We start from the raw sequence: 27457 nt of genomic DNA on the forward strand, positions 1-27457 counted from the left end.
ATGCCTAAGAGGTCCAAAAATCAATCAAACAACCAAAAAATGTACTACAGAGAGAATGACACATTCTTTTTCTTCTCAGGTTACACATTTTTAATGCCTTAAATGACAGGCAAAGCAGGTTCTGTGTTGTTTCAACTCCTAAGGCAGAGTTACCTGTTCTGCATCAGTGCCAGGCTCACACGAAACGATGCTGCTGTAACAATGACGGGCATTTTGGGGTGCTGGAGCACCTTTCCCAAGAGAAATCTCCCATTTTGGCTGCAGCTTTGCTCCTGAGGATGGCGATCGCTGGGGTGGCCGAGGCCTTGCTGGTGGCAGGGCCGAGCCCCGGGCCCCTCTCCGACTTCTGGGCTTCCCCTTCCCCCTTGGGCTATTCCCAGCTCCCTGGGCTGGTTAATTTGGAGCCTCTTAGTGCACCTCTGCCTTCTCTTGAGCTTTCCTCATGTAAACGTGAAGTAAACGCAGTACCACTGCCTTAGGATTACTTCACACCCTAAACCAAAACCCCTCAGGGTTTTCACCCCTCAGAGGAACATCTCCGTGCCTTGCCTTCTCCCCCGGCTCTCCGCCTCCAAAACTAACCTAAAACCCCTCAAAAAACTCCCTTCTGTCCACTAAAAACCCCAAAGCGGGGCATTTCCCTTCCTCCCTCCGGCCGGCAGGAGCCGCTGCGGGCGGCGGGCGGCGGGGGAACGGCAGGGGGCGCCGGGGGCCCGGCGGCTGCGGCGCGGCCATGGGGGAGGCGGAGGGCGGCTCGGCCGCCGCTGTGGAGAAGCCGCCGCTGCCCTCGGCCGGCCCGGGGGCCGCCGCCGCCGTCGCGGCCGCCGCCGCCGCCGTCGCGGCCGCCGCCGCCGCGGCTGCCTCAGCCCCGGAGCCCGGCGTGCCCCCGGCAGCCGCGGCGGCGGCGGCGGAGGAGGCGGTGGTGGTGTGGAGCCCCGAAGTGGAGGTTTGCCTCTTCCACGCCATGCTGGGCCACAAGCCCGTAGGTGAGAGCTAGGCCGCGGTGAAGCCGCGGGCTCGAGTAGCGGCGGTGGCCGGGGAGGAGAGCAGGGCGGCGGGGATGGGCGGGGGGCGTGTGAGGGATCCCCCCTCTGGGGGTGGCACGGCCCCGGCCGCGCTGCGGTGCTGCCCCTAGTGGCCTCTCGGAGGCAGCCTCCCTTTCCCGGCCTTGGTGCCCTGTTTTTTGGGGGTTATTTTTTTCACGCAGCCTCACTAAAAGTTCTGTCCGCGTGGGGAAAGCGGTACCCAGCGAGGCGTTCTCAGCCCCTCCTCAGATAGCACCTCTAATGTAGGGTGAAAAAACGGCCGGGCAGGGCTGCCCACGTCACCTTTTCTGTGTGATTTCCCTGTAATGACATTTTATATGGTTGGTTGGTTGAGTTTTGGTGTATTTTTTTTAATTCTGTGTCACAAATAAGATTATTAGTAGCATTAACTGCACTGAACTCTCACCTCAGGTGTGAATCGCCATTTCCACATGATTTGTATCCGAGATAAGTTCAGTCAGAACATTGGGCGGCAGATTTCTTCCAAAGTGATTTGGGACCATCTGAGCACCATGTATGATATGCAGGCTCTTGTGAGTATAAAAGAGGGACATGGGCACACTCGTACCTCGTGTCATTCAGGAGTTTTGATAGGCCCTAATCACTGGACCTGACCAAACCTTCATGTTACTGAGAATTACGTGTTAGAGTGAGATGATGAAGTTTTTCTTGTATAAGAGTGTGTTAGGTGGAAAGCAGTAAAGCGTAAAGTGTTCTGTTTTTTTTTTTTTCCCTATACTGTGTTGTGACTTTTGGGAGTTTTTTTTTTTTTTATTGCCAACATGCTGATCCAGCAAACATTTACACAGGTACTTAATTTAAGTACCAAACAGGGAGGTATATGTGTTTTTATTAAGAATTTTCCAGGATCGGTTTACAGAAATGATCTCTCATGATTATGGTCTGGTGTCATGATCTCAATTATGTTGACCTTAATAATCAGTTTGACATCAGGAGCATCCTGATTCTCTAGTGTCTGAGTAACTTGTTAAGAATTATTTAGCTACTAATTGCACTTAAAATAGTTTGGGATTGCATTTCTGCATCCAAATTATTTATTTTACCAAAATCATTCATGAAAATCTTTCTTTTCTTTCTAAGCATGAATCTGAGATTCTTCCATTCCCTAATATAGAGAAGAATTTTGTTCTTCCTGATGAATTGATTCAAGAAGTGAGAGAAGGTAAGATGTGATAGCAGTCTCTTGCTTTCTGTTCTTCTCATCTTAGAACAAGTAGTTTAACGGAACTAACAAAAAAAGAACATAACATGCCAATACATGGCTATTCTTTCATTCTGGTGTATTAGGTGTATTCATGAAAAAGAGGTATTGAACAGATACAGCAATATCTCTTGAATTTGTGAACTGATGACAGAACAAAACTATCAGAGAAAGGATCACACTGCCTGTGTGGTTCATATTTCCCACCTATAAGCCTCTTTGATTCTCCACTGTAGGAGATAGGCCTTTGGTTAGATTCCATACAATATTTCTCCTATTCTTAAATATAATATAAATGGGATGTTAATATGGCACAAACTGGTTCTGCTTATACCATTTAGATTCAACTTCTCTTTCTGGGTGTAGGCAAAAGATATTTTAAACTACAGTGAAATGCTTCTCAATTATTAGGTGTAATAAACTTTATACTAAAAATGCAGTAGAGAATCATATCTAAGAATTGCAATAAGTTTTTCCTAATTAGCATTTTACTTTGTTCCTGTTATAATTTCAGTGGAACTTTTATGTTGTGTGACATGTGCCTTGCTCTTGGTATGGCTGGAGTGTTAGCTACATTTCTCTGTCACAGGACTGAAGAACATTTCTAAATTAATGCTGAATGTTGAACTGAATATTTGTATACATTGTGCACATATGCTGAGGCTACTAATCCAGAAAACCTACATGTGGTACCTCAAAATGATCTAACCATTGTGTACTGATCATTCCTGTAGGAAAAGTAATGATTGAAGAAGAAGTGAAAGAGGAAATCAAAGAAGAAATGGAAACACATGCAGGTCCAGAAGAAGGTAGATTTATATTTCTCTACTGTATAGTATGAGAAAAAACAACTACAAAAAAACTCTGAAAGAAAGTTAAGCCCAGTTTTAGCGAACATAAAGTAATCTGTGATAGGATCTCACGAGAGAAATTACTGCCTATAAATCAAAAAAAAACCACAAAAGGTTACAAGATGGTATGCTTAATTAGGAAGGAAGGAAAAGTGGTTGTTTTTTCTTCTTTTTTTCCATTTTATTTGCATTGTCTTGCTTCTTTTAAATGAAGCTTATTAAGATTTTGCATAGAATGAAGTCAAACATGAACAGTAGTGATCCTGCTATTACCATAACAGGCCAAGCCAACCGTTAACTATGTATTTTCATAATCTTTACATCACAGAAAAAGTGGTGTGTTAAGATTGAGTGTAATAAAAGATCTAAACACACATTTTAAAGGTATATTAAATTTCTTATTCTGGATGTTCAGGTGTGTTTGGTATCTATAATACCAAATGTAATTACCATTTCTGATTATAAATTTCATAGAATGGTCCTATGTTGTGTAAGTGTTCCTATTTAGTATTTTAAGTACTGTTTTATTTCACTTTTAGCCTGCCAGTATACATGCCTGTCTTTAAAGTAAATAATAAAAGCACGCTGTGCCTGTTGAAAAAGTGAGAATAATACTTGAAGTGTCTTTAAAGATGCTAAGAATTGATTGGCTTGAAAAGTTTTATGTAATATAAAGAAATATGATATCAGTTCTTGTTTACCTAGAAGTCTGATGTTGAATCATTACTTTGATTCTATTTCAGTTTTTGCACCCTCTGGAAGTTTAGGAAAAACAACTGAAAAGCCAAGCAGCAAAGAGAAAGAGAAAACTTCATCAGATTCTGGGTCCAAAGAAGGATCTGATAAAAGGAAGCGCAACAGAGTCACTGAAAAGGTCTTAAATGCAAACAGTAATCCTTCCAGTCCAAGTGCTGCAAAACGACGCAGAACATAAAGCTGTGAAAAGCAGAAGAAATTAACGATGGGACATTCAAAAACAAATAGCAGGATAGTCATTACGTCAACTTTTTCAGAAAGGAGAAGATACCTGAGCCAGGTACTCGAAGAATCTGCACATTGGCTTTATGCGTACAAGACTTTGCCAGTCTTTCCTGATTTGTTTGCTGGTTGGCACTGAGTAGCCGAGCGATGGCTACCTTCTCAGGGCGTTCAGGAAGGAAGCTGGCAGCGTTTAGTGGTTTATGCGTTTGTAACAGTTGCTGTGTTTGCATTTCCAACCAGAAGCACACACTGTCTCGGCGTAGTTCATGAAACAAGTGTCGGTCATAACACAGAGCCTCAATTCATGAGAAGTATGGGTTATTTCTGTAATTTTTGAATTGCTTGTTTTTTGCCTTTTTTATTGTTGTGAATATCACAGACCCTCTATGGGCTACGTTGTTTGGCCGTTTTAATTTATGCAAACATAGCGTTTGTATTAAATGTCTGAATTTGTTGGTTCAGTAAAACTAAAATACTTTTAAATACAGATAACTACTGTGTTGAAGTATTCTTTCACACTGTTTGCTGGAGAAATGTCAACTTTTACCTTTAGTGATGTAAATATTTTCTGTTTTTACAATTTTATATACTGTAAGTAGAGTGAAAACAATAATGCCCCTAGAGAGAATAATTAATGTGTCCTAAATAAAGCATCCAGCAGCATCACATGGTTTTGAAAGGGAGCAGTTGAGCTGTGCCTAAACCTGGGGGTGTTGCTTCATCCGTTTGTACTACAATAGTATAAAACCGGGGGGGTTTGTACTTTGTTATTTATTTTTAAAGCGGTTTTATAAAATGTTAAGTGGAATTGGTACTGCAAAGCATTAACCCTGTTCAACAATTTCATTTTTTACTGACGTTGTAACACTTACTTTTTATACGCTAGAACACTAGGATTGCAGTCGCTATTTTTGAGTGGTGCAAAGATGGACCGCGGTCACCAAAACGCCACGTGACCGGGCTGAAACACTACCAGATTTGTTCCACCGCGTTACCTGTTCGTTAATAAAAGGAATTCTCGCTTAATCTGTCCGCATTGCTTGCGCGGCGAGGAGCCCAGCACCCACCTCACCTAACGCGTCCCCAGGCCCCCCCGCAGTGCTGCCGGCTGTGAGGGGCAGGGCCGGGGCGGGCTTTAGCACCGCGATTCCTCCTCCTCTTCCTCCTCCTCCTCCTCTTTTCCTTTCCTCCTCCTCCTCTTCCTCGCCCCCCACGTGCTGGGCTTTGTGCCGGCCCCGCCGCCCCTTTCGCTTTCCCTTTCCCCGCCCCGCTCCCCCATGGCGGCCTGGCTCGGCTTCAGGCCGGAGGAGGCCGAGGCAGGGGCTGAGGCGCGCTCATGGCAGTACGACTCCACCTGGGAGGAGGACGACGACGACGAGGAGGAGGAGGAGAAGAAGGAGGAGGAAGAAGAAGAAGAGGAAAAAGAGACGGAGGAGGCTGGCGATGAAGACCGGCTGGAGGATGCGGAGGAGCCGGCGAAGGGCTCCGGGCAGGCCCAGGTGGGTCCCGGTGGGTTTGGGGGGGGTCGGCGGGTGCCACAGGGGGGGCTCGGAGGCCTCAGCCCCTCACAGCCCTTCCCTGCACCTGCCGAGCCCTCCCGCCGGGGTTTTTAGGTTATTTTCTCTTTAATATTCGAATTTCCAGTCAGCAACCGGAGCAGCTTAAACGGCTGGTAGGGAGCCGAAGGTGGTTTGGGTTGTGGTCGCCGTTCTGGCGCTGAGCAATTATTTTTAATTGCAGCTTCGTGCTGGGGAAGCAAATCTTCAGCCCCCCCCAAAAAAGATCCAGCCCGTTTGGAAACGAGCTCTGCAGGGAAAGGTTGTGAAGGCAGAGGTGTGCTGGGGCTCTGCAGCTGCTTCAGGTCTCAGCAGGCTGCGATGTGCTGGGTTCTCGTTTATTCTTTATGTCGTAAATACAAGTTCAGTGTCCTGGGGGGTGCCAGCCGGCTGACTGCACTTTGACTTTCAGACATCAGTGTTTTTCAGCAGCTCTTTGGTTTTAATCGTTTTTTGTTAGTATTCTACTCTTTCTACAGTGTCCTTGCCTACGCTCTTTCATGCCATCGAGAGCCATCACATCTGTTCACTTACAAAAATGAACTGTAAGGTTTTATTTCTTGTAGCCATTTTTTTTTTCCTAGGGAGCATGTTATAGAGCAGCTCTGAAAGTGTAAAAGATTCACTGGTGGTCTAAAAACTGCAGGTACGTGTGCAGTTGTGATGAAAAGTGCAAGCGCTTCTCCCACTGCCTTAAAATAGTGTTAATTTGATGTAAAAAGAACTTGTTAATTTTATCTAAAATTCCTAAACTTAGCATCAGTGTTCTGAGTGTCATCAACTTCTGCAACATGGCTTTGCAATTGCAAAACTTGTTCTCTGTTTTTTCAGTCTTCAGCTGAAACCCATTACTGTTCATTATTTTAACTCCTCCCCTTCAAGGAAAGCGAAACTTATCTTTTACTTTAGTTTTGTTTCAGTAAATCGTCCTCAGAATAGAAATAGGCAGATAAAGCTGTCTAATTAATATATTCTTAAAGGAGTTTAATACTGAACTTTAATCTTATTTTATAAACATTAAGTGAATAAAATAATCTCACTTATAAGAACATATATATATATATGTATATATATATATGGTAAACATAGTTTTCCAAACACCGGTGACTTCATACCATAACATGCCCTCTATACTTTGCAAACAAAACCAAAATGTTAATGCAGATGTATGTGTACATTTTCATGGGATTTACTGCAGGGAACATAGTTAGGCCTTAGCTATGTATGCGGATCTGTGAAAGGTCACAGATGTTTCAGATGGAATAGCTGTGGTACTACACAGAAAATCCTTGCTAGTTTCTATAAGTGACTTGCGTTGTTTGATGGCACACTGTCATTTTTCTTTTGTTCATGGTTAAAGCTCTGGTTTTGTGTACAAGCTCTAAAACCTCATAAGATGCCTCAAACTTTTAGATTATCCTTTTTGAATGTGTTTTGTTCTTCAGATTTTTTTTTTTCCTAGAGCAACTTCTGGACTATGACAACAGTAAAAAGCAAGGAGCATTTTTTTTACTCCAGTGAGTGGACTTTTCAAACTTTACGTTACGAAGAACGATGTTCTCCCTGAGACTTATGGAGTATTGCTCTGCATCTTTAAAGAGTTCTTCCTTCGGTGGTGAATGCGTAATCACCTTTATCTTTCAGTGCCTGATTTATTTTTTTTTTAAGGGGAGTGAGGCCGAGTACAAAAATATCTGCTATCAGTTGTGCATTTACAACCTGCCTAAGGCATGAATCAGTTTCCAACATAAGTTCCTACTTCTGCTTGTATTACACTAATTCTAATTCTTCTCCCCTCAGTCTAGCTGGTATGCTATATTCAAGAAGCTACTAAAGTGTTTTCTCAATAAGGAGGTTAGAGTTTTTTATTATTCTTTTTCACTACACACTTTCAAAGCCTTCTTCAAATTTTACTTCTGTGTTTGCATGTCACTTGTGCCTCTTGCAAATGCTCCAGATTTGCAATCTGAAATTCCTGCAAGTGTATCATTTCAGCTCTTTTGCATTCCGGTGCTTTTAGCTTCTTCTAAAATTAAGTATAGAAAATCTTGGGGTTTGTGCTCATTTTAAAAGTTTGCTTATTAGTCTGCTGTAGTGCACAGGGTTCATGCTCCATTGCTCAGAGCCACGTAACAAGCCCTGTAGTTCTGCCTTCTCCTAACTCTCCACCAACAAAAGGCTTCAATTGCTTCTCAAGGATTTTGTCTTCTTTCTTGTTCCTTTGTCTTGTTGATGCTTTGCGCATCCCCTTCAGTTGGAGTTGGTTTCTAGTTTCCAGCCAAATGCTGTCCATGTATTATTGTCCATGTTTCCAGCTGATTCTGTCCACTTACCCTCTCTAGCTTTATTCTCTGCTTTCCTCTCACTCTCCACAAAGCAGTGCAAGTTCTGATTGATGCGTGGCATTGCTGGAGAGGGAACCCCACCTAAAATTGCTTGACAGTGTTGTGAGAGAAATAAGGAGGTTGGATTTATGCATACAAGTTTGTCTCTCTAATCTGGAAAGAAAGGGCAAGTTATGTTTCTGTGTGGCTTGAATTGAAGTTTATAGAGACCCAGGAGCAACACCTCCATGGACAGATGAGGAAGTAAAGAGAGGAAAGACATCTTGATTGCTGTGCTCCAGCTTGCTTTCTTCCTGGATCTTCTTTCTAAGCCAAGTTAGATAGAAGTAACGCAATTTTGTAAGGTGCTGTTTCTGTATCTCTGCTTATTCTTCAGCAAACCACTCCTTTCTCAAAATTGGAGGCAGTTGATTGTCTTTCCCAGCTAACTGTGTTAAAGGACATCATTTTAAACTCTTAAGCATAAAGAATGTCTGTAAATTGATTCCCCTGTAATTGGTAGTAAAGTTCTCATTAATTTCACATGTATCAGGATTTCATCTGTGGATTTCAAAACCTACAATTAAAAGCATTGAATTTCGAAGTGCTAAATCCTAGTTTGTGCTTACACCTTGAACAAAAGATTAATACTGACGTTCTGGCTGAGCATATTTCTCAGTCTTGAGTTTGCAGCTGCATATTTATTTCTTTTTTCCAGCATTAACTGTGTAGCAAAGCTTTTTATACTTATGTGCATTTCTAACCATTGTATTGGCAGAACAGATCACAGGGATGGGCACTAGTGCATGGATTGCTAATCTTGTGTGGGCCGTGTGCCTTTGGGAAATGTACTGCAGTGTAGACAGGCGTTATTTTAAGACATTACAGGTTAATACATTTAAAAAAAATAAAAAATTGTTTTTCAAAATCTTGTCACCAAAATATGGGGGAATCATAGCATGTAAATAGATATTTAAAATGTAACTTTAGAAATTCTGTATTGATGACCTCCCTCTATAGATAAAGCTTTGATCTCTCTACTGCTGTGCATGCTTCATAAATTTTAACAGCAACAGGTGTGTTGAAGGGATGACTTCGTTACAAGGAGGTGTTACAAAATCTAATCCTGTTCCCACATTAATTAACAGAACCAGTGATCAGTGTTTGCTGTTCGATAGGAAGTGATTTTCTTTTTCACTTTTCTCTAGGCGAAGGAGGCTGAGAAGTATCCAATGAAGTTTAAAAACAATTCAGGAGATCATTTGCTGCTTCTTTCTTCTAAGTTTCTTAAAACACTGATTTTGCAAGATGGTGCACAGCTTATCCCTGTTTCACAACAACTGCTCCCAGTGTTGGCTGGTGCTGAACGCTGATTCTGGTGTGCTTTGCATTGGCAGGATACTTCTGTTCACAAGCAGCCTCGTTCATTTTGATAGCTCTGCCTTGACATTTCAGAATGCTTTTCAGTGGTTTTTCATGGTTTGAGACCAGATGGTTCAGCACATAGCAAGACTAAATCTGTATTGCTTATGAATTGTAACAAAATCTGAAGTAATCCACTTAAATATACCTAAACACACACATAATTCAGTTAAAATGGGTTTTAAGTGATGTCATGCTTGCAACTTTCACAAAGTTCAGAGGAAGAAAGGAAGCTGTTCTTTGTGATTTCAGTGTAGATGCTACAACTGAACTGAATCCACCATATCTGTGTAGTAAGGAGAACCTGATACCGAATTGTCAGGTGAATGTGGCTCTGCAGTTTTTTTTCTATAGGATTTTCAATTATGAATCATGTGAATTCAGCTGTAACTAGGTAAATCTGTCACTTGGCAACTAATAGGAATCATGCGAATTACTGCTCTGGGTATCTTCATCTGGTATATATTTATTTATTTGGTTTCAATGTGTTTCCTACTAAATGCTTTCTCTTTATAGGAGCAAGGAAGTTCAAATTTGTTACCGTTGTCTCATTTGGCTTTTCAGGTAGGCTTGGCATAAAGTTTTGTTACTTGGAGAGATGAGCAGTAATGAAGGTGATTGTTACGGGAATAAAATAAATATGTGATGTGACCATGTGGCTCTGTTACTGTTCACTGTCTAAATCATGATGCCACATCAGCAAGGCTGTTCTAGATGAGGAAGCAAAGATGAAGAAAGTTTCACTTTAATAGTGTCTAGAGGAAAAAGGAGTCTTGAATGATCTTTCTGCGTCTTGAATTCAACAACTTAAAGTATGATCTCTGTCGTGACTAAGGTATGTAGTGACTCAGAGACAAACAGATAAAGGTTTTTAAAAGACGAACTAAAACCTGATTTAACAAACAAAATGAGATTTTAACATTCAGAGACTTTCCAGCTGATTCTGACCATTTCTGTAGGAAAACCTGTCTGGGGTAAAAGATAAGCATAAAACGTGAAGACCCTGATTAATAAGACTGGAAATACAAACAAATATTTTGGTTCAAGGAGATGGTGTTAACTTCTTGTAATCCTAAATAGCCCTCAGGAATACAGGGGAACAACTATGGTAGAAACTGGCAGTTCTTGGGGTGCTGGGACAGCAGGGTGGAGGGTGCAGGGGAGGAGCACGCATGAGAGATGCTAAGTCTTTCCATTTATATTTTTTTTTTCAGAAGACAACTTTATTCTGGATGTCTGATCTGTCGCTTTTCTCTAGTTCTCAGGCAGGCGCAACTGGAATGCAGCAAGAGACTTGCAGAGATACAGGCATCGTTACCCGGTATGGACTAAATGATAATGCACCTCTCTTGTGGCTCTTCCTCATTGCATGCTAAGTTTAGGAACATGTTCTAGGTTTGAGGACACCCTCTTATCTTTACATCGACAGGCTCAGACCTTTAAAGGATTAGTTTGTGAGGGGGAAGGGATAATGTGCATGTGGGTGCATCAGAAACAAGCTGTTATTTCCCAAAACATTTAAAGGATTTAGCCTGTGCTGAGAACAAGAGGGAGGGAAAGTAAGAAGCATTGAAGTGAATACTGCGTTTGAAAACAATGCTACTTGTTGATTTCTTATTCTCATCTCCAGGGTTTGACAGAACCAGAAAATGAGGAGGAAGAACAGATGTGGAACTTGAGCTTTTACAAAAATGAAATTGTTTTTTTGCCTCAGGGTGAGTACCTTGCTTGATGACTGCTCAGTGCTGCTCTACTGCAGCTGTTTTAAGTTGGTGAAAGATTAGTGTGATCCATGTGGGACAACTATTTAAAAAAAAAAAAAAAAAAATACGTGCGCGCACACACCAAAAAAAATAAATCCCCTAAAAACGTTTTTGTTCCTGCTGTAAGTTCCTTAATTTTTGTTTGCTAGTACAATAGTAGCTGTTTTTTTTCCTGACTTCTCAGGATAGTTGTCTAGTAGAGAAGCTGATGTCTGTATACTGATGCCTGCTGATGGATAATGGGCCACCTTAGATGATGGGCTAGCTTTTAATTTTCATTTGGTGTTATTTCGTCTTGCCTCACTTTATTTTTTTTCTCTTCAGGTTTGCATATTGAAACTCTGCTTGAATTGTGGTGGGACAACTATGAAGTTCTGGAAGAAAACCATTCATACATACAGTGGTAAAGTGCCTGCATGAATATAATGCCTCTTTTAAGTCAGTTGTATGTGCATTGCTGAATTTGGCTTCCCAATAGACCAAGAGTTACTCTTGAGCTTTTGACTGAAACTTGTCAGGTTGTGGGTATTATTTTTATTTCATTTTTTTTCCCAAATTCTTTTGGAAGCAGTGCTCTGGAAATCCTGAAGACAGATTTCCAGTGCAGCTGTGACAATAGATCTCAGTTGTGAATGGTCTTTTGACGTACTACAGAACAAAATATTAAGGCAGTGAGAGATGCAAATAAGTATGTTGTTACAACCTGTGTGTACAATTATTTTATGTAATGGACTTGTCGTGAATTGAAGTACTTTCATGTCCATAAGTACATGAGCTCTCCAAGAGGCACCTGTGATAGCACAATTATTGGAAAGATTTAACAAAGTGGGTTCCCTGGGCTGAGTGTCACCTTTGATCACCTGGGCTGAAAACTTTTTTCCTCTTAGGCTATTCCCTTTACGTGAACATGGGATGAACTGGCGTGCCAAACCACTAACACTTCAAGAAATTGAGGTATTTAAAGCTTTTTAAAAATTTTTCCCTGAATGCCTTATATTTGAAGTCTAGCTTTTTTTCTTTTCCTTTACTTCCTTGGGGACCTAATGTGAACAGGGCTTGCTCAAGTGCTGTTAAGCAGTTGTCTGTCTTGTGTATGTCTGCCAGTTGCTAGCAGCAAATGAAGTGATGAGTGATATAATTAATCTGTGTTTAAAATTCAAAATGCCACTTAACGATGCAGGTAATTAGAGAGTTGCAGCTTGTACTCATTGGTTTCCCTTGTTTTCAGGCTTTTAAGAAGTCCACGGAAGTCATGGAAAGGTTTATACGCGCTTACCAGCTCATGTTGAGATTTTATGGAATAATTCTGACTAACCAGGAGACTGGAGAACTCAAGAGAGCAGAGAACTGGGCTGAAAGATTTCAAAACTTGAACCGGTGAGTCTCTGTTTATACTACTGGTCATTTACTACAGCCATGCACTTTTATGAGAAGAAAAAAAGTCAAAGTCAAGAAAATCTTCAACCTTTGGCAAATAGAGGCTTTTGTTGATATGAAGGCTGGCTAATTAATATATACTTAACTTGTCTCAGCCTAAGACTGTATGTTGTCACACTGTCACTTGATAAAGATGCAAGTACAATAAGTAAACCAGGTGAGACTGATTTTTCTTCTGAATTTGGTGCAACTGTTAACAGCAGGCATTTTTCTTGTTGGCTTCCTAAAGGATGAAATACAGGTTTGGAGATGCTGATATTGGCTCTGCAAGTACTTGTGTACTATAAAATCTATATTTTAAGCAGAAACTACTGGAAGAATTTTAAAGGTAGCAAAGATGCCTTTGTGTTAAGCATTTAAGCTACAAAATAGGAGTGTAACTGTGTGCTTCCCTGATTGTTTATAAAGCTGCCTTAAGCTGTGTGAAAAGCTTTGAATTCTTGGTTGAAAAGTGCCCTGCAAATCATTGGTAACATTATATTATTGCAGGGCTTATCATAGAGGTAGTGTTAACCTTTAATATTCCAGTATCTTTAGTGGTGTTAAAGTCTAAAAGGACTGGGTATACTCAGAAGAAAAATCAATTTTAAGCGTGTCAGGTATTTAAAAAAAAAAAAAAAAAAAAAAAAAAAAGCTGTTGTGTCTGGCTTAAGTCCTGAAGTCGTGAATCTCTGGCAGCATCTTTACATGGCTGTGTTCTTAAACTTCTGTACAGTCTTACCCTGTAGATCACCGTCAGGGACAGGATATTGGGCTGCATGGGCTTGTCTGTCTGACCCAATATGGGGGATTTATTTACCGGTGGATGATGCAGAATGTCAAAACATTTCCAAGCAGTTGAGGCATTTATTCCAAGCAGTCCCAGAAGGGCTAGGAAGGTACTGTTGAAGGTAGACAGCTGCAACAGATGCATTAAAATTAAGCCAGCCTGTCCTCCCATCTGTGCTGTGAAGTAGCCCTCTTACAGATCCCTGTCAACAGCACACAAAGCATTCTGCAGGTACCCCAGAGGTTCGTTATGACTCGAGGCTTATAAGGCTGTCACTTAACTTTGCTCATCTGTTTGTCTCAGGTTTAGCCACAACAATTTGCGGATCACTCGCATTCTGAAGTGCCTGGGGGAGATGGGATATGAACACTATCAAGTGCACTTGGTAAAGTTTTTCCTAACTGAAACTCTTGTTAAGGAGACGTTACCAAATGTCAAGAGAAGTGCCTTGGATTACTTTCTATTCACTGTCAGAAGCAAGCAGAAGAGAAGGGAACTAGTCCACTATGCTTGGCAGCACTACAGACCTCAAGACAGCTTTGTATGGGGGCCACATGACAAACTCTCAAAGTACAGACCCCGCTCTGCCAAGTCCCAGCTGCACCAAACAGTTGGAAGTAAAGAGGAAGAACCTGGTAGAAAACGTGATGATTCTGTGGAAAAGAGTCAGAACCCATCTCTAGAGGAAGCCCAGGAAGTGTTGCCTAAAGCGAATGAAGAGGACACGAGAGAGAGGTTAAGTGAGTGTGTTTCAGAGGGAGGAGATGGTGAAGATGAGAAGGAACCTTTGTTTACCCAGCAGGAAGAGAATGATTTCAGCAGTAAGGCTGAAGCACAGGGTACCGCAGAGAATGATTGTGCAAAGGAGAGCAAGAAGAGAAAACTGGATGCAAACGTGGCAGACAATATAAAGAGTGGACCATTGAAAAGCCCTCCTGATATTGAGAAAATTTCCCGTAATCTGGGTGAGTGTGCACTTGATGCAGAAATCTCCCCCTCAAGCTCCCTCCTGCAAACAGAAGAGGGTCAGGAAACACTGAAAGAAGACAATGTAAACGCCAAAGACTTAACAGTGCCAGAGACTGCTGATGCCACGGTAAAACGGAGGAAAGTGGATAAAAGAACACAAAGAAACAAAACATTCAACTTGGCCATAAACCTGAACATGGGGCTGCCTGCCCGCAGTGCCCAGTTGCATCCACCTGTTTCAAACGCAGAGGCTGAGGAGGAAAAAGCTGCTGAGAAAAAAATGACTGAGGAGGAGGTTAGTAAGAAGGATAGGGGTGACGCAAATGGTGGGGCTCCGAGCTGCCCAGCTGCTTCCATGCTCCCTAAGACTAGCTGGATGTCTCCGCCAAGTGATGGCTTGGAGTCAGGTGCAGAGCAAGTCACAGCAAAGAGTGACCAGCACCACTGTGATAGCGTGCTCCTGGGAAGGAAAAGTGAGGCAGATGGGATAGAACAGCATAAAAAGGCAGCAAATGCAAGTGAAGAAGAGGAAGCAAAAGCCACGAGCAAGAAACAAGTTCCAGGGAGTCTTGAACAGAATATGACAACTACTTGTCCTGAACAAGACAGTGCTGAGCTTGCAATACAGGAAACTGGTAGCTCTGAGCTGCATGCAGCAGAACCTGATGAAGAACAGGTAGCAGAGTGAGACCGGCACAGCAAACACTTGAGCAAGCAGTGATGACATTGCCCTAACTGCTGGGAGCCAGCTTTACTGATTTGTACACCACAGACACATGGAAAAATAAACTTTGTTTGGACTGATCTAGGCTAGACCCTGTGTCACTTTCACCCTTCCACACTTTTTTTTTTTATAAGTCATCTGTAGTGATTTCATTGAGAACGAGCTCTCGGTTACCCTAAACAGGAAAACTCTAAATGATTTGTCATCCTAAACAGGCTGTGTCCTGTTCCTGTTTTATATCTGATGTTCAGAACTATCGTGGAGCAACAGGGATTTTTGCACTTTGCTTTGGTTCTGGTATGTCCCTTTTTAAAGAAGAGGGAAATTAATCAGTTTCCTTGTTTGAACTAGGAAAGTATTTATTAAATATACAAACTTTACTGTAAGATAGCATGCCTGATTTGCCAGACCTTTCTATTACCGTGGCACTTCTTTATCATTTTGCATCATGTGGGAGTGTAGTTGCCTTTCCTCCTGTAAGAAAATAGGTTTGAGTTTAGACTGGGATAAAACGTAAGGCCATAATGTGTCTCTGACCAGTATTAACCTTTGAGTCCAGATACTGTCCTCCAGGGAGCAGAAACATTGGGTAACTCTTCCCTTGATCCTCAGCAGGAGTTGGCTTCTTAGTGCTTGTTAGATTTGTTAAGAATACAAGTTGTCTGCTGGTTTCTAAGAGAAACCTTCTGGCTTTGTGTAAAGCTGGCTGGAGCTCTTCTTCCCCATCTTTTTCCACCACCTTCAGGAGCTTGATAGTCTTCCACAGCTATTTATGCCCGCTGCTAGTTCAAAGGTCTTTCTTCCTCGATTGCTGAAACAGAATAAATATTTTGTCATTGCATCTCTTCAGATTTTGGTGTTGCTTTGAGATGACCTCTGGGGCTATCCTTCCTGCAGGCCTGCTGAGTGCAGCTAGCTGTCTCAAATCTCACCCGCTTCCTAGCTGTGGCAGGATCATTCTACCATTAATGATCAGCGTGTCAGACAGCGAGGGCACGTTCGAGTGCAGCATGTCTGCTAACCACTTGGGGCTTTGTTGTGGGCCGGTTAATTGAAGCTTTAATTGGTGGGGGTACGCTTGTCTGGTTTATTCATTTACAGCCCTTAAGAATTTACTTTCAGCCCTTGCCAGCTCCTTGCCTGCCTTAATGTTACTGACCTCTCTGCTAGCTGTTCTGCCTGACCTGTGCAGGATTCAACCGAGTCTGAAGGAGCACTGAACAATTTAGCACTTATGCTCCTGGAGATTTACAACAGAGGACGTGTTTCATGAAGCAGAGGAAACATTTTCAACAGCCAGAAGGTCTGGACTCGCGGTTTGCTCAGATTGTTTGTTTTAGTTTTGGGCTTTTCAGGTGCTGTTTGTTTTGTGTAGGGGATGGCTAAAGGCTTGCTTGCCTCATCAGAGAGCAGATGCAGTAGCCTGTGCAACGTCAGTGTCTCTCCTCTCTCTGCTACAGCTCTTCAGAAGTTCATCTTTCAAGGAGTTTGATCTGTGATTGGCCTTCCCTGACTGTAGGCCCTGGTGCAGCATGCCACATCCATGCGTGTGGGGATAAAAAAAAAAAAAAAAAAGTCTGCAGGCTTTTTATTTAATGCTCATGGTCACACACATGCTGGAAAAAGGCTTTAATGTTTTTTAAATAACTTTCTTATGAAAAGATGGTGTTAAATTGCCAATAAGAGTACACTTACCTACAGGTATAAATACTTGAAAATGTTGAGTGAGAATTCTTTAATAAAAGATGAGTAAAAAAAAAAATGATAATCATGGCTTTTGTACAGATTTATAGTAACTTTGTTATTTAATGAAGTTTTCAGTGTGAACGTATGCTCAGTCGGGGCATAGCTCATAAATCTGGTGTGGTGATGTGCAGTTTTTGTGTTTAATGGGGTTTCACTGTGAGCTCTAGGCTGGAGTGCTCAAAACGAGCTGTTCCCTGCTGTGGCCAGTTGAGTTTTGGCTGTAGATGTTTGCAGCGAGTTCCCGGGCTGTGTTCTCCAGCGCTCGGAGCTGTATGGCAGTGTTACATTAATGTCACCTATTAAAGCATGACTTCAATGCACACCAGTTTCCTTATGTTTTTTCACCTTCGAGGGCGGGACGTGACCATGGACCTGCTCTGCCTGCCCACCCTGTAGCTGCCTGCTGCTGCTGGGGCACCTCGAGCATTTCCAAGCACAGCTGGTAACACCGAGGTCTGGTGGGCTGCATTAACATTAACATTAACCTGCTCCTTATTCCACCTGGAGGTGGTGAGCAGCCCTCCTCCACGACCATAAAACACGGCTAGTGAGTGTTTGTAGGGAAAAGACACCTTTTCCCTTGCAGGCTCAGCTCACAGCAGCCCTCCGAGCCCTGGCTTACTACAAGCAAGGCACAACAACCAAAGGTGCGGGAGCACACATCAATTTGTGCTCATCGCTTCCTGCTGGGTCGTCACTTCAGTAACTCCTTTCAAAGCTGAAACCATCATCCTTCCCTCGTCTTGCTCAACAAAAGCATGTTGCCGCTGAGTGGAGCTGGGGAAGGTGATTTGCTTTGCCTTCCCTCTTGCTCTGCATGAAGCAGTTCCCGCAACCACTGCTCTCCCTCAGTGGGGTTTGTGGTGTCTAATAAAGCATTTTGATTTACTTTGAAGCCACATGAACACATACAGATGCACGTTCCCTTTCTGTCCCCAGCTGCCTGTTCCAGAAATTCTTGCAGAGCCTAGGTAAATGTTTGAGCTCTCTGTCCCCCATCAGAGCTGGTGGAATATTGGCTGCTGGGGAGCTGGACAGGCACTCAGTGTTTGCTCATACAAGCCTCCTGGCATAAGGATGTCAAACTGAAGTCCGGTACTTCATTTTTAAAGCTTTGCTTTTCCTTTTCTGCTCTCTTGCTAACCAAATGAGCTGCGTTATTTCAGTCCTGATGCGTATTTCCACTGTCTCCGCTTGCAAACTGCTTTGGATGAAGTTGTCTTTAACAGATGAAGTATGGAACTGTTTGTAGGAGGTGTTTCTTTGTTCTGTTTCAAATCCGCTAGCTGGTAACTGTCACGCTTCCTTCCTTGCAAATATTTCAAAGGCAATTCTTTCTTAGTTTCTTGCAGCTCCCAAGAATTTCTCCTTTTTTCTTCCTGCTCGCGTCTCTCTGATCATCTGTCCTCTGGTCAGGATTCATCGCTTCCTCAAGAAATCACCTTGGCTTTCTTTGGATCTCCATGGAGAGAAAAAGAACTGAAAAACAACCAAACAAAAAAAAATCACACACAGCAAAAAACCCCACAGATGTGAATACACTTCCAGTGCTAACAAAGCATCCTGCGAAGCAGTGAGTGCATTTAGCTGTAATTCATCTTGTACTTGTTACAGGTATATTAATTCCTCTGGTGAAATCGAGTAGCCTCAGGCGCTGGATGACTCTCCATCTGTTACTTTTTAATCTGCCCAGCACTGAGGCGGTGATGGGCTTTGAGAAATGCCCCAGCTGAGACTTAAAGAACGTATTTATGTCTCTAGCTGGAGCAGCTGAATTTTTCTCCTGTGCGTGTCTGCAAGTCCAGCCCTTCCTTAGGCTCCCTCCCTGCTTGCTGGGGCTGCCCAGCAGGGCATGAATGAGAGCCTCTCTTCTGAGGGACTGCTGCTCCCCCTCCTGCTCCCACCTCCTTGCAAAACCTCCTCTTGCCTCGGAGCTCAGCCCCTCTTGCCCGAGCTCCTGAGCTCTGCCCCTCCAGCTGGAGCCGCAGGTTTATCTGGAGGCGAGGACTTTCATTTGTAAGCTGAGACCCAGGAGGAGAGAAACCGTTTGGCTGCCCAGGAGTAACAGCGTGGGCACGATGACTGCATTCCCCACTCTTGGGCTCCTCGTCCTTTGTCAGCTATTAGCCACCACCTCAGCTCAGGTAAGAATTTTCTTTTACGTTTTATGCTCAGGAAACGAGTCCGAGGGAAAGATAAGTTGCAATGCGCATATGGTATAACTGCAGGATGAAATGTGGCAGTAGGCAGATTATTAATCTATTGGTTTATTTAAAATGTGCAAGTTGCTTGGCACTGTGTATGAAAACAGCTATTTTCATACCCACACAGATAGGCTTTTAGTTTTTATCCTTGTGTACAGAATCTGCTGCTTAAGTTTAAAAAGTACTGACCTCCTATTCAGGAGTGCTGTTACACGAGATAAAGCTTGGTGAAAGAGAGACCTGTTGGTGTAAGAGAAACAATTTTCTTTTATGATGAATAATGCGTTGCCAGCGAGACTAGGATGTCCTAATCTGGTCCTTCATGAGCCAGAGAATTTCTTATTCCTTCCCTCAATCAATTTTAAAACTTTATGAAATAGCATATTTAATTCTTATTCGCTTTATCCATGAAGCTATATTAAGCTTCCCTGAATGGTGTTAATGTTACTGCCTGGGGAAGTAGCTCCTCGGTGAGGTTTTTCGTTGTGCTAGTGAGGAATTTTTGCAGTCTGGCTTGGGAATTCAGAGCTGCCCTCATCTGCTGCGAGCAGAGCTGCTTCCACAATGGAACCTTTGTTCGCTAAAGCAACAGCAAGTTGCTCTCTGGAGCCCTCTCCATACAGAAGTCATTTGTTGGACCTTTATTTCCTTTCCCCCACATCAGACCTCCAAACTCCCAGATTTTCAAGTGACATCCTGCTCAGAGAGGAGATTTTCCCTTTCTCATTTTGTCTTGAGCAGTGTCTGGCTGGCTCCATCACCCTATCAGCCCATCAGACTGGGTCTCAATGCATTTTTAATGCCACACACTTTGTAGCTATTTTTCATGGACTTTGCCTTTCCTCCCCTGCCCAAAATAAAGCATTCCCATAGGCAGTGAGGACCGAAGCCTGAACAACCAAACTAGTTTGCTTCCCAGCAAGCAGGTCTTATTCCCAACACAGTAAATGTGCTGGGAATCCTGAGGATGTGCTCAGTCAAAAGGGTTTTCCAGAGAGCCTTGTTTGGGTCCTGAGCTCCTCCAAGTCCACCCAGGATGCTGGGGGGACCCTGCGGGATGGGGTGGCTGTGGGACTCAGCCATCGCTTTCTGATTTAGTCTGTATGTTTCTTCTGATGCAAAAACACTCTTCTCTTTCTCTTCACCCCCCCCAATCCTTCCAGAGAGTAGGACCACAAGGCCCTCCTGGACCCCGAGGACCCCCTGGACCATCTGGCAAGGACGGCATAGATGTGAGTGCCAGAGGGCAGGCTCAGCTGAGGGCGGGTGAGTGAGGGGTGGAGCAGAGCAGAGCGAGCTGAACAGAGAAGGGCTTCTTGTTCATCCGATCCCCAGCCTTTGGGCCATCCGGCACGGGTAGATGGACCTGGAGAACCAGCCCCACCTGCGAGAGACCTTGTTCTGCACGGGTCAGAACAGCGAACAGGGGTGCTGAGCGGCCTCAAAAGCTAATTTATGTTGACATAGAAGAGGCCAGAATCTGACTCATGCTTCCAGACACGAGAGGCCTATAGTGGCCCAAACAGCACATGAAACGTTTATTTCAGTGGGCAATTCCTTAGATGTACGTGTCCTGCGTAGGTAGAAGACTGTCCCACAGGAGATACTGGAGGGGAAAAAGAAAATTTCCATATTTCCATAGAAATTCTGTGCATCTGTTGGAGAAGAACTGTGTTGTGTTCTGTAGACGGCAATGGATAAGGGCATCAGATGAATCTTCAACATAACAAATACAAAAGAACAGATTTCCATTTTATTATTCAATTTGAGCAGTGCTTGTCTCTGTAAGCTGCTTATGGACTACATCAGGGTGTTTTTTTTTTAAGTTCATCCGAAGTAAATTTCTTGCACTTAGGCCTTTAGGCAGCCTTGAAAAATCCTATTCATTCCATGCAGGTCATTTTCTTTTGGATAAGAAGGTAAAAAAGATATATTAGCTCCCTGGTAAATGGTGAACAAGGAGGTTTTTTGTCCTCAGTGGTGAGCTTTCATGGTGGCTGTGTGAGCAAGGCTGGGCTGCAGGGAAAACCGCTGATTTGCAGCTATTCCCTCTGAAGTGTCCTTTCAACTGAAGGAGATATTTTTTCTGGAAATCTTACTCTGGTTTTGTAGTCGTTCAGATCTGGTACCTCAACAGCTTCTCTCCACTGTTTTTCATGATAAAAAGCCTAAGGGGGATACCCTGGAGGAGGGAAAAAGAGTCACATTCCCATTAAATGCAGGGAGCCTATGGAGTTACTGCAGCAGGACATCAGTGTGGCCAGCGGACTTCAGGACAGGGTGGCTGGTTTGGTATACCAAGAGAAAAAGAGGAATTATGGGAGGGATGAAGCTCTTCAGACTTCAGGTTGTGACCAACTTTTAGGTAACAGCAACTGGAAAGAAACAAATCCCCGTGATTGTGTTGTTCAGCAGCTCTTTTCTACAGAATATTTACATCTTATTCTGGAACTGCATCAATGTCACTTCTGACTGCTTTTGGAAACAGGAACCCAGGGAAATGTTGGTAATGTGAATCTACACCTTTTTATCCACTGCTAAAGCTTCGGAAAGCTCCCTGTGGGAAAGGATCAAATAACACCTAATTAACATGAAGAACCTACTCCTAATAAATCAAACTGCTGAGTAAAGTATTTAAGATTTGAAGTTTGGACTCCATGGGAGCTGTCTGCCATTTGAACAGACCCAAACTACATCCCTCCCACAGCTGTAGGTCAGTCCAGGTGCCCTGTTAGTGTGAGCTGTTCAGGGATGGTTCAAAGTTCACAGTTAGACCTGTAAGGAATTACACAGGAGAAGAGATTGAGAGCTGTGGCTAGTGTTGAGCACATTCAGGCAGCCTTCTTCATTGAGGGATACTGTTTTTCTGGCAGTACCTTCCAAAAAACTACACCATATAAAATCCAGCACTGAATGGAAAGGAACATGTGGAGCCCAAGCAATAATGTCAATTCTACCACTGCAAAGAATGAAACTATCAGTGGTGAGCCTTTTTTTTTTTTTTTTCAATCAAATTTTCTGGATCCTATCTATGCAAATTTTCTAAATTCTGTAACCAACTCCAGCTGGATTGTCTTCACAGATGGTTTTGAATGAATGCTGTGTGGGAAGAGTCACTGAATGGTCTCTGAGAGTGATAAATGCTGCCGAGGTGCTCAGCAGTCCCTTACCATGGGCCTTGAGACATTAAGTGGTGCATAACACGCAGCTGAATTATTCAGGAGCTCTCTGAACAAACCTTGGGTGAACCCCGTAGGAACAATTTCTAGAAGCTGCTGCTCTCATTCCTGCCTTTCAGTAGGAGCTGCAACATGAAATCTTTTATAATTATAGCCTTTAACATGCTTCACAAGCAAAATCTCTCCCTCCTAAGAATAGAAACAGCTTGTTGTGATCAAAAGAATTAGCGACGAGTTCCTGTGAATTATTTCTGAGAATGTAATTCTCCAAATTGCTAATAAGCAATTGTCACTTTTGAAAAATCAAGCTTTATTTTTTTTTTCCAGTTTTCATCTCCTGGCTTGACTTTAACACAAACTTGCTAAGAAAGAGTAAACTTCCTTCCCAAGCACCCAGGGGAACGCTTCCTTTTGCTGATGGTCTTTGCCTCTAATTCCCAGTGACGTGGCATTAGGGGTATAAACACTTATTAGGCTTTTGATTCATTTGACTGAAGTTCTGGGGCTCCTGCTGAGTGCTGCAGGGGTCCACGACAGCAGGATCAAGGTTTAAGATGGTCCCAAACAGCATTTGCTAATGCTGTGACCTCGCTGTATGGATTGCCATCACATCAGCGAGGAAAAATGCAAAGGGCTGGAAATGTAACGTGGTGAAGGAGGGGGAGAACCACGTATGCTGCAATTTCTAGCTGCCATCACAAGCCATTCATTGCAAAAGAAGTGCTCCTTTCATTTCCTTGGCAAGGCACCTTCCCATACCACGATCTTGATAGTTATTTATGGAAACCCTGTGGGTAATGGACAGCAAAAGAGATTTTTCATCAAGGCAGAGGACAACACTCCCTCTGTGCGGTGGCCCTCTGGTCTGAGCACTGATCAGTTACCTACGCCGTGTGTAAATCCTTGCCTGAGCAAATCAAGGCAGCCAGTCTTGTGGGGAGCCCACAGACTTCACAGTTGCCAACACAGTAAATGCAGAAACCTGCTATAAATTCCACGACTTTGCTTTCTGCCTTCTAACTTCTAATTATCAGCCCCCCAGTGGGGATGGTGTTATTTCTAGCCTGGCTCGGTTAGTAACTGGGGATGTGGGTCTCACTAATCTGCTATTGTGGATGTGGAAAAGGCAATCCAGGTTCATCCTGCTCTAGGAAGTGACAGGATTCAGAATATCACCTTTATCCCACTGAGTGTGGTAAAGCTTGGACTGGGCATGAAGGGGAGAAATTTTGTACAGTTGGGAGTACCGCGGTTGCAAGAAGTCATCAGAAAGGAGAGGATCATTGCTAACACTGACATCTTTTCTCTTTTGTTTAGGGCGAGCCGGGCCCTCCTGGTTTGCCAGGCCCACCAGTAAGTATTATCTGGTTGATATCATCGCATTCATCCTTTTAAAGAATAATACTGCACAAGAGCTAAGACTTAGTGGTTTGCTTTCCTCTTCAGCTACAGCAGAATTTCCATAACGGATAGGAGAAGAGGTACTCAGCACTGGTCCTGGGGACTTTTTTGGCATCGTTTTGAATCTGCTTTAGCTCCTCGATCTGTTGAGTGATACTGAAAGGTGTGCCATGCGCCACAGCTCTTTGCCTTGGGCCTTGTATCCCATCTCTTTCTACCCCTCTACTAGGAACAGCTTACGGGCAACAGTGTGTGTAAATGATCAATAGGGTTGCAGAGACCTAAGCCAAAGCACTGAAATGCATTTAGGATTTGGATATGGATTCATAACAAGTTTCACTTCTCTGGAGAAATTTTTCTATGTTATTTGGTGTAAAATTAATCAATATATGCCACCTTTCCATTGCTATGATATAAGAATTGCCTGTTTTCTGATTCAGGGGCCAAAGGGTGCACCAGGAAAGCCTGGAGCAGCTGGTGAAGCTGGATTGCCTGGCCTTCCTGGAGTAGATGTGAGTATTTTGTCATCTTCTCTTGGTGTAAATATTTCATATAGGCACAGATGTTATCCTAAAGTGTCTCATCAACTTTCTCTGTGTTTACTGGAGAAGCAAAGTGGGTACTAGGTCTACATGTCTTATGTATCAGGAGAAATGTTAAGAGTTGAAAGCATCTCTAGATTTAAATAAGCAGTGTGAGAACAATTATGTGATATATAACTGCTAGGACGGCACTGTTACAATGAAATATTGCAGTTCTTCAGAGGTACACTGTGCAGGTCTGTAGAAACATGGGTTTTTGATGGTGTTTTTGGAGCAAAACTATTGAGCCTCATTTTAGAAATGCAGTCTTGCTTATAGGTTTGAGGCTCGCTGGTCACTGCCCTGGGTTTTTCCCTGAGGATCTGGACATGTGACTGCACACAGTGAAATTTTCACAGCTTACTAACTTACTGGCATGGTAACTGAGTATGGGTGAGATTTTTGTACACTTTCTTTAGTACACAGGCTGGGAGGAAGCATTTAGGCAGCTTCCACAGCTAAGCTGAAGGACAGCAGCTCAATAAACTCCAGTAACAAGAGCACTTAGTAGTGTTGATCCACACTTAAAATGAGTAGGGAAAGGTACAGATAATTTGCTTCTAGTCCTCTCCCTTGTGCTTAATTACAGAGAGAAATAAAGTGGTTAGGCTTAGCTGAGAGCTTGGCATACGGGTGATTTGTGATAGTGACAGGGATTTGCTACAGCTCTTATTACTGTGCTTCTCCACCTTGACATTTTCTTTCATTTCCACAGGGTTTAACGGGAACTGATGGCCCACCTGGCCCAAATGGGCCTCCGGGAGACCGTGTGAGTACCACAGTAGATCTCAAGTCTCTTTAAATGAAACATTGTCATTGCCTGTGTTGATGACTTCTAATTCCTTTGTGAATTGGTGACTTTTAGGTGTTGATGACAGTGGCTTCTTTATCTGTAAACCCTCACAGAATGCTTGGACCCTTGAAATGAAGCCCCGGGTGGCTTTTCTCTAGGCAGGGCGTGATAGCCATCTTCCTTTCATGTGGTTTTGAATGTGCTTGGATAGCCTCGGTGGAAATACTGATGCAGAACAGCTCTTGTGGTATTTTGAGCATCTAAAAATTTCCTTGAAGTAGTTGATAGACTTAATTAAAAGTTTACCAAAGTGAAGCTATTCTGGCCTTTATTTTCAGTCTGAGTATGCAGCTCTGTTATGATTATAATTACTGCTGCTGTGTATTACTGTTTAAACTTCTACCTTTCATTAATTCTGGGGCTGTTGATATGGTTGACATTTTTAGTCGCTTTGGCACAGACTTCCCTAGCCAGCATAGCAAGAAGAGGTTTTGCTTGCTTCCTGCACATTACAGCTCTGCTGAGGGAACACCACAGAGATAAACTGCCTGCCTGTCCTTCAGATCATCTAAAGATGTCCTTCAGATCATCTACAATTGGACATTACAAGGAGGACACTTAGGCCTCCGTTATGACACTGAGAACAAAACCTAAGTGAGCCATTCAGCACACGTGTTATCTAGCATGGCTATCTGCTTGTCTCCCAACTCAGGGAGATAAGGATTGCATCCAGTGCTGGTCCACCATCCTCTCATCCTCTTGAACTTGGGGCTGTAGTGATGGGCTGACAAAATCTCTCTCTCTCTTTTTTTTTTTTTTTTTTTTTTTTCCCCAGGGGAGTCACCCAAAGTTCAAAACTGTGAAATTATCTCATTTAGTTGAAGGAATGTGTGGTAGAGCCACGTTTCTTTGATATGCTGCTTCCTTTCCCATGTGCAAGGCTGTTTGCTTGGCCACTGGGGAAGTCAAACCCAAATGTCTTGGTCACAGCTCTTAGCCTCCACCCATCAGCACTGCACTGAAAACCATCCCCTGCACTTCTCCTTAGGCCTACCTTTCTTCCCAGAGATCCAGGGCTGCCAGACCCCGATGCCTCAGACTGCCTGTGGCAAGAGTCCAGTATCTTCTGGGAACTGATCTTTGATTTTTGAAACAGAATGATTTGGGACCACACGCAGAAAACTGAGGAGTTTTGTGCTCGTTTCATGTTCGGTGGTAATAATTGCCCGTGCCCACTTTAGCACACAAACTCCTAGTTTGCAGGGTAATGGAGCAGATAATTTCTGGGTACAAGAACTTCCTCTTCAACTCTTTAGTGAAAGCACACAAACGCTGCTTTAGCACACAGAGTTAATGTAGCTGTGTGCTCTGATTTGACATGCTTTCCCTTGTCCTGTAACTCAATCTGTCAGCATGGGGCAAATTTGGGACTTGTCATTTATGGGAGCTTTTCAAGGTCAACGGTCCATCTGGAAAATTATTTTAATTGGTCTAATAAAAGCCTGGAAAAAGAAAAGAAGCTCTAAAAGCTCTAGCACTCTAAAAGGGCAGCATCATTATCCTGAGTGACTTTCTTCTGCCCAAGTTTAAGAACATATTTAGGTCTTGCAGGAATTGCTGAAATAAGCAGGTGTCTACTGACTGTTGTGGGATTGAATTCACACTTAACGCTATGACTTCTTCTGATAAGTATTTCTGAACTGGAGACAGAAAGAGACAGAAGGTATTTGGCATATGGAAGTGGGCTCCTAGAAGACAGGGTTTAGTAATATATTATTGCTAAGCATTTTCCTTCCTATGCATGCCACGCTTCAGTCCGTCAGTGATTCATGACTGTCCAGGGACAAAGTATTGTGCAGCTGGCATAACAAAATGGCTTTAATCTTAAATATTCTTGTCGTTCACAGCATGCATTAGCTTTTCTCGTGGTGCTGTTTACAGACTGAGCAGATCAGGCCTATTTGTTTTTTTTTAGTGTTTTGTTTTGTTTGCAATTAAAAAATACTTCATTTTCAGCCAGGAATGAGCTAGGTTTTAACCTCGCTGCTAGATCCTGATGGCTTTCATTGGAAAGTTTTCAAAAGCCATTTTGAAGTTTGATGCTTTACACTAAGAACAATGAGGCAAACATCAACAAATCAGTGGCTTTCAAAGCAACTGACAGTGCTGGTGCTCTAAAATCCCATAATTGCTCATATTTATTTATGAACTCATAATGCCATATTAATCAAGTATTTCCTGTGCTCAATCGTTGTATATTCATAAAACATATTAAAGTGGAAAATTATGGTAAGACTGTTTTCTAATCAGAAGAGAAAGAACATTGTTATCAGGAGAATGAGTTGAGTCAGACTGTTATTAAAATAGAGGTGTAAATTAGAGAGTTTCTCATTGAAACTTAATGGAGTCACAGCAGCTTGCTCGGGGACGCAGTGATCTGTTATTGTAGCAAAACTTTTCACTGCTGAATGTTCCACCCTACGACCTAA

At 42.9% G+C, this 27457-nt stretch overlaps 3 protein-coding genes across 4 annotated transcripts in view; all 3 read left to right on the top strand.

The window, feature by feature from the left end:
* Positions 1–733: 733 nt before the first annotated feature.
* Positions 734–4592, top strand: MRGBP (MRG domain binding protein; the record flags this gene model as incomplete). Its single annotated transcript, XM_084296625.1, has 5 exons — positions 734–986; positions 1458–1579; positions 2148–2229; positions 3003–3077; positions 3863–4592. 5 exons carry the CDS (start codon positions 734–736, stop codon positions 4051–4053), a joined length of 723 nt encoding a protein of 240 aa, XP_084152751.1. The 3' UTR covers positions 4054–4592.
* A 776-nt stretch (positions 4593–5368) lies between these two features.
* On the top strand, positions 5369–17101 carry OGFR (opioid growth factor receptor). 2 transcript variants are annotated; one of them, XM_084296832.1, is made up of 9 exons: positions 5369–5599; positions 7457–7510; positions 9919–9966; positions 10661–10723; positions 11033–11117; positions 11490–11568; positions 12053–12119; positions 12394–12542; positions 13675–17101. In XM_084296832.1, the coding sequence occupies exons 1-9, from the start codon at positions 5378–5380 to the stop codon at positions 15026–15028; spliced, it is 2121 nt and encodes a 706-aa protein (XP_084152958.1). In that variant the 5' UTR covers positions 5369–5377; the 3' UTR covers positions 15029–17101. The 2 variants fall into 2 exon arrangements, with proteins under 2 accessions (XP_084152958.1, XP_084152959.1); XM_084296833.1 differs by lacking the exon at positions 7457–7510.
* A 1748-nt stretch (positions 17102–18849) lies between these two features.
* The window catches only part of COL9A3 (collagen type IX alpha 3 chain), a 35189-nt gene continuing 26581 nt past the window's right edge, over positions 18850–27457 (top strand). The window contains exons 1-5 of the mRNA XM_084296566.1: positions 18850–18954; positions 20178–20246; positions 23511–23546; positions 24035–24106; positions 24891–24944. Of these exons, the coding sequence (XP_084152692.1) occupies positions 18889–18954; positions 20178–20246; positions 23511–23546; positions 24035–24106; positions 24891–24944 (297 nt within the window). The 5' untranslated portion in view covers positions 18850–18888. The remainder of the gene's footprint in view (positions 18955–20177; positions 20247–23510; positions 23547–24034; positions 24107–24890; positions 24945–27457) is intronic.

The sequence above is a fragment of the Netta rufina genome (assembly GCF_964035555.1).
Source record: "Netta rufina genome assembly, chromosome: 16".
Taxonomy (NCBI): Eukaryota; Metazoa; Chordata; class Aves; order Anseriformes; family Anatidae; genus Netta; species Netta rufina.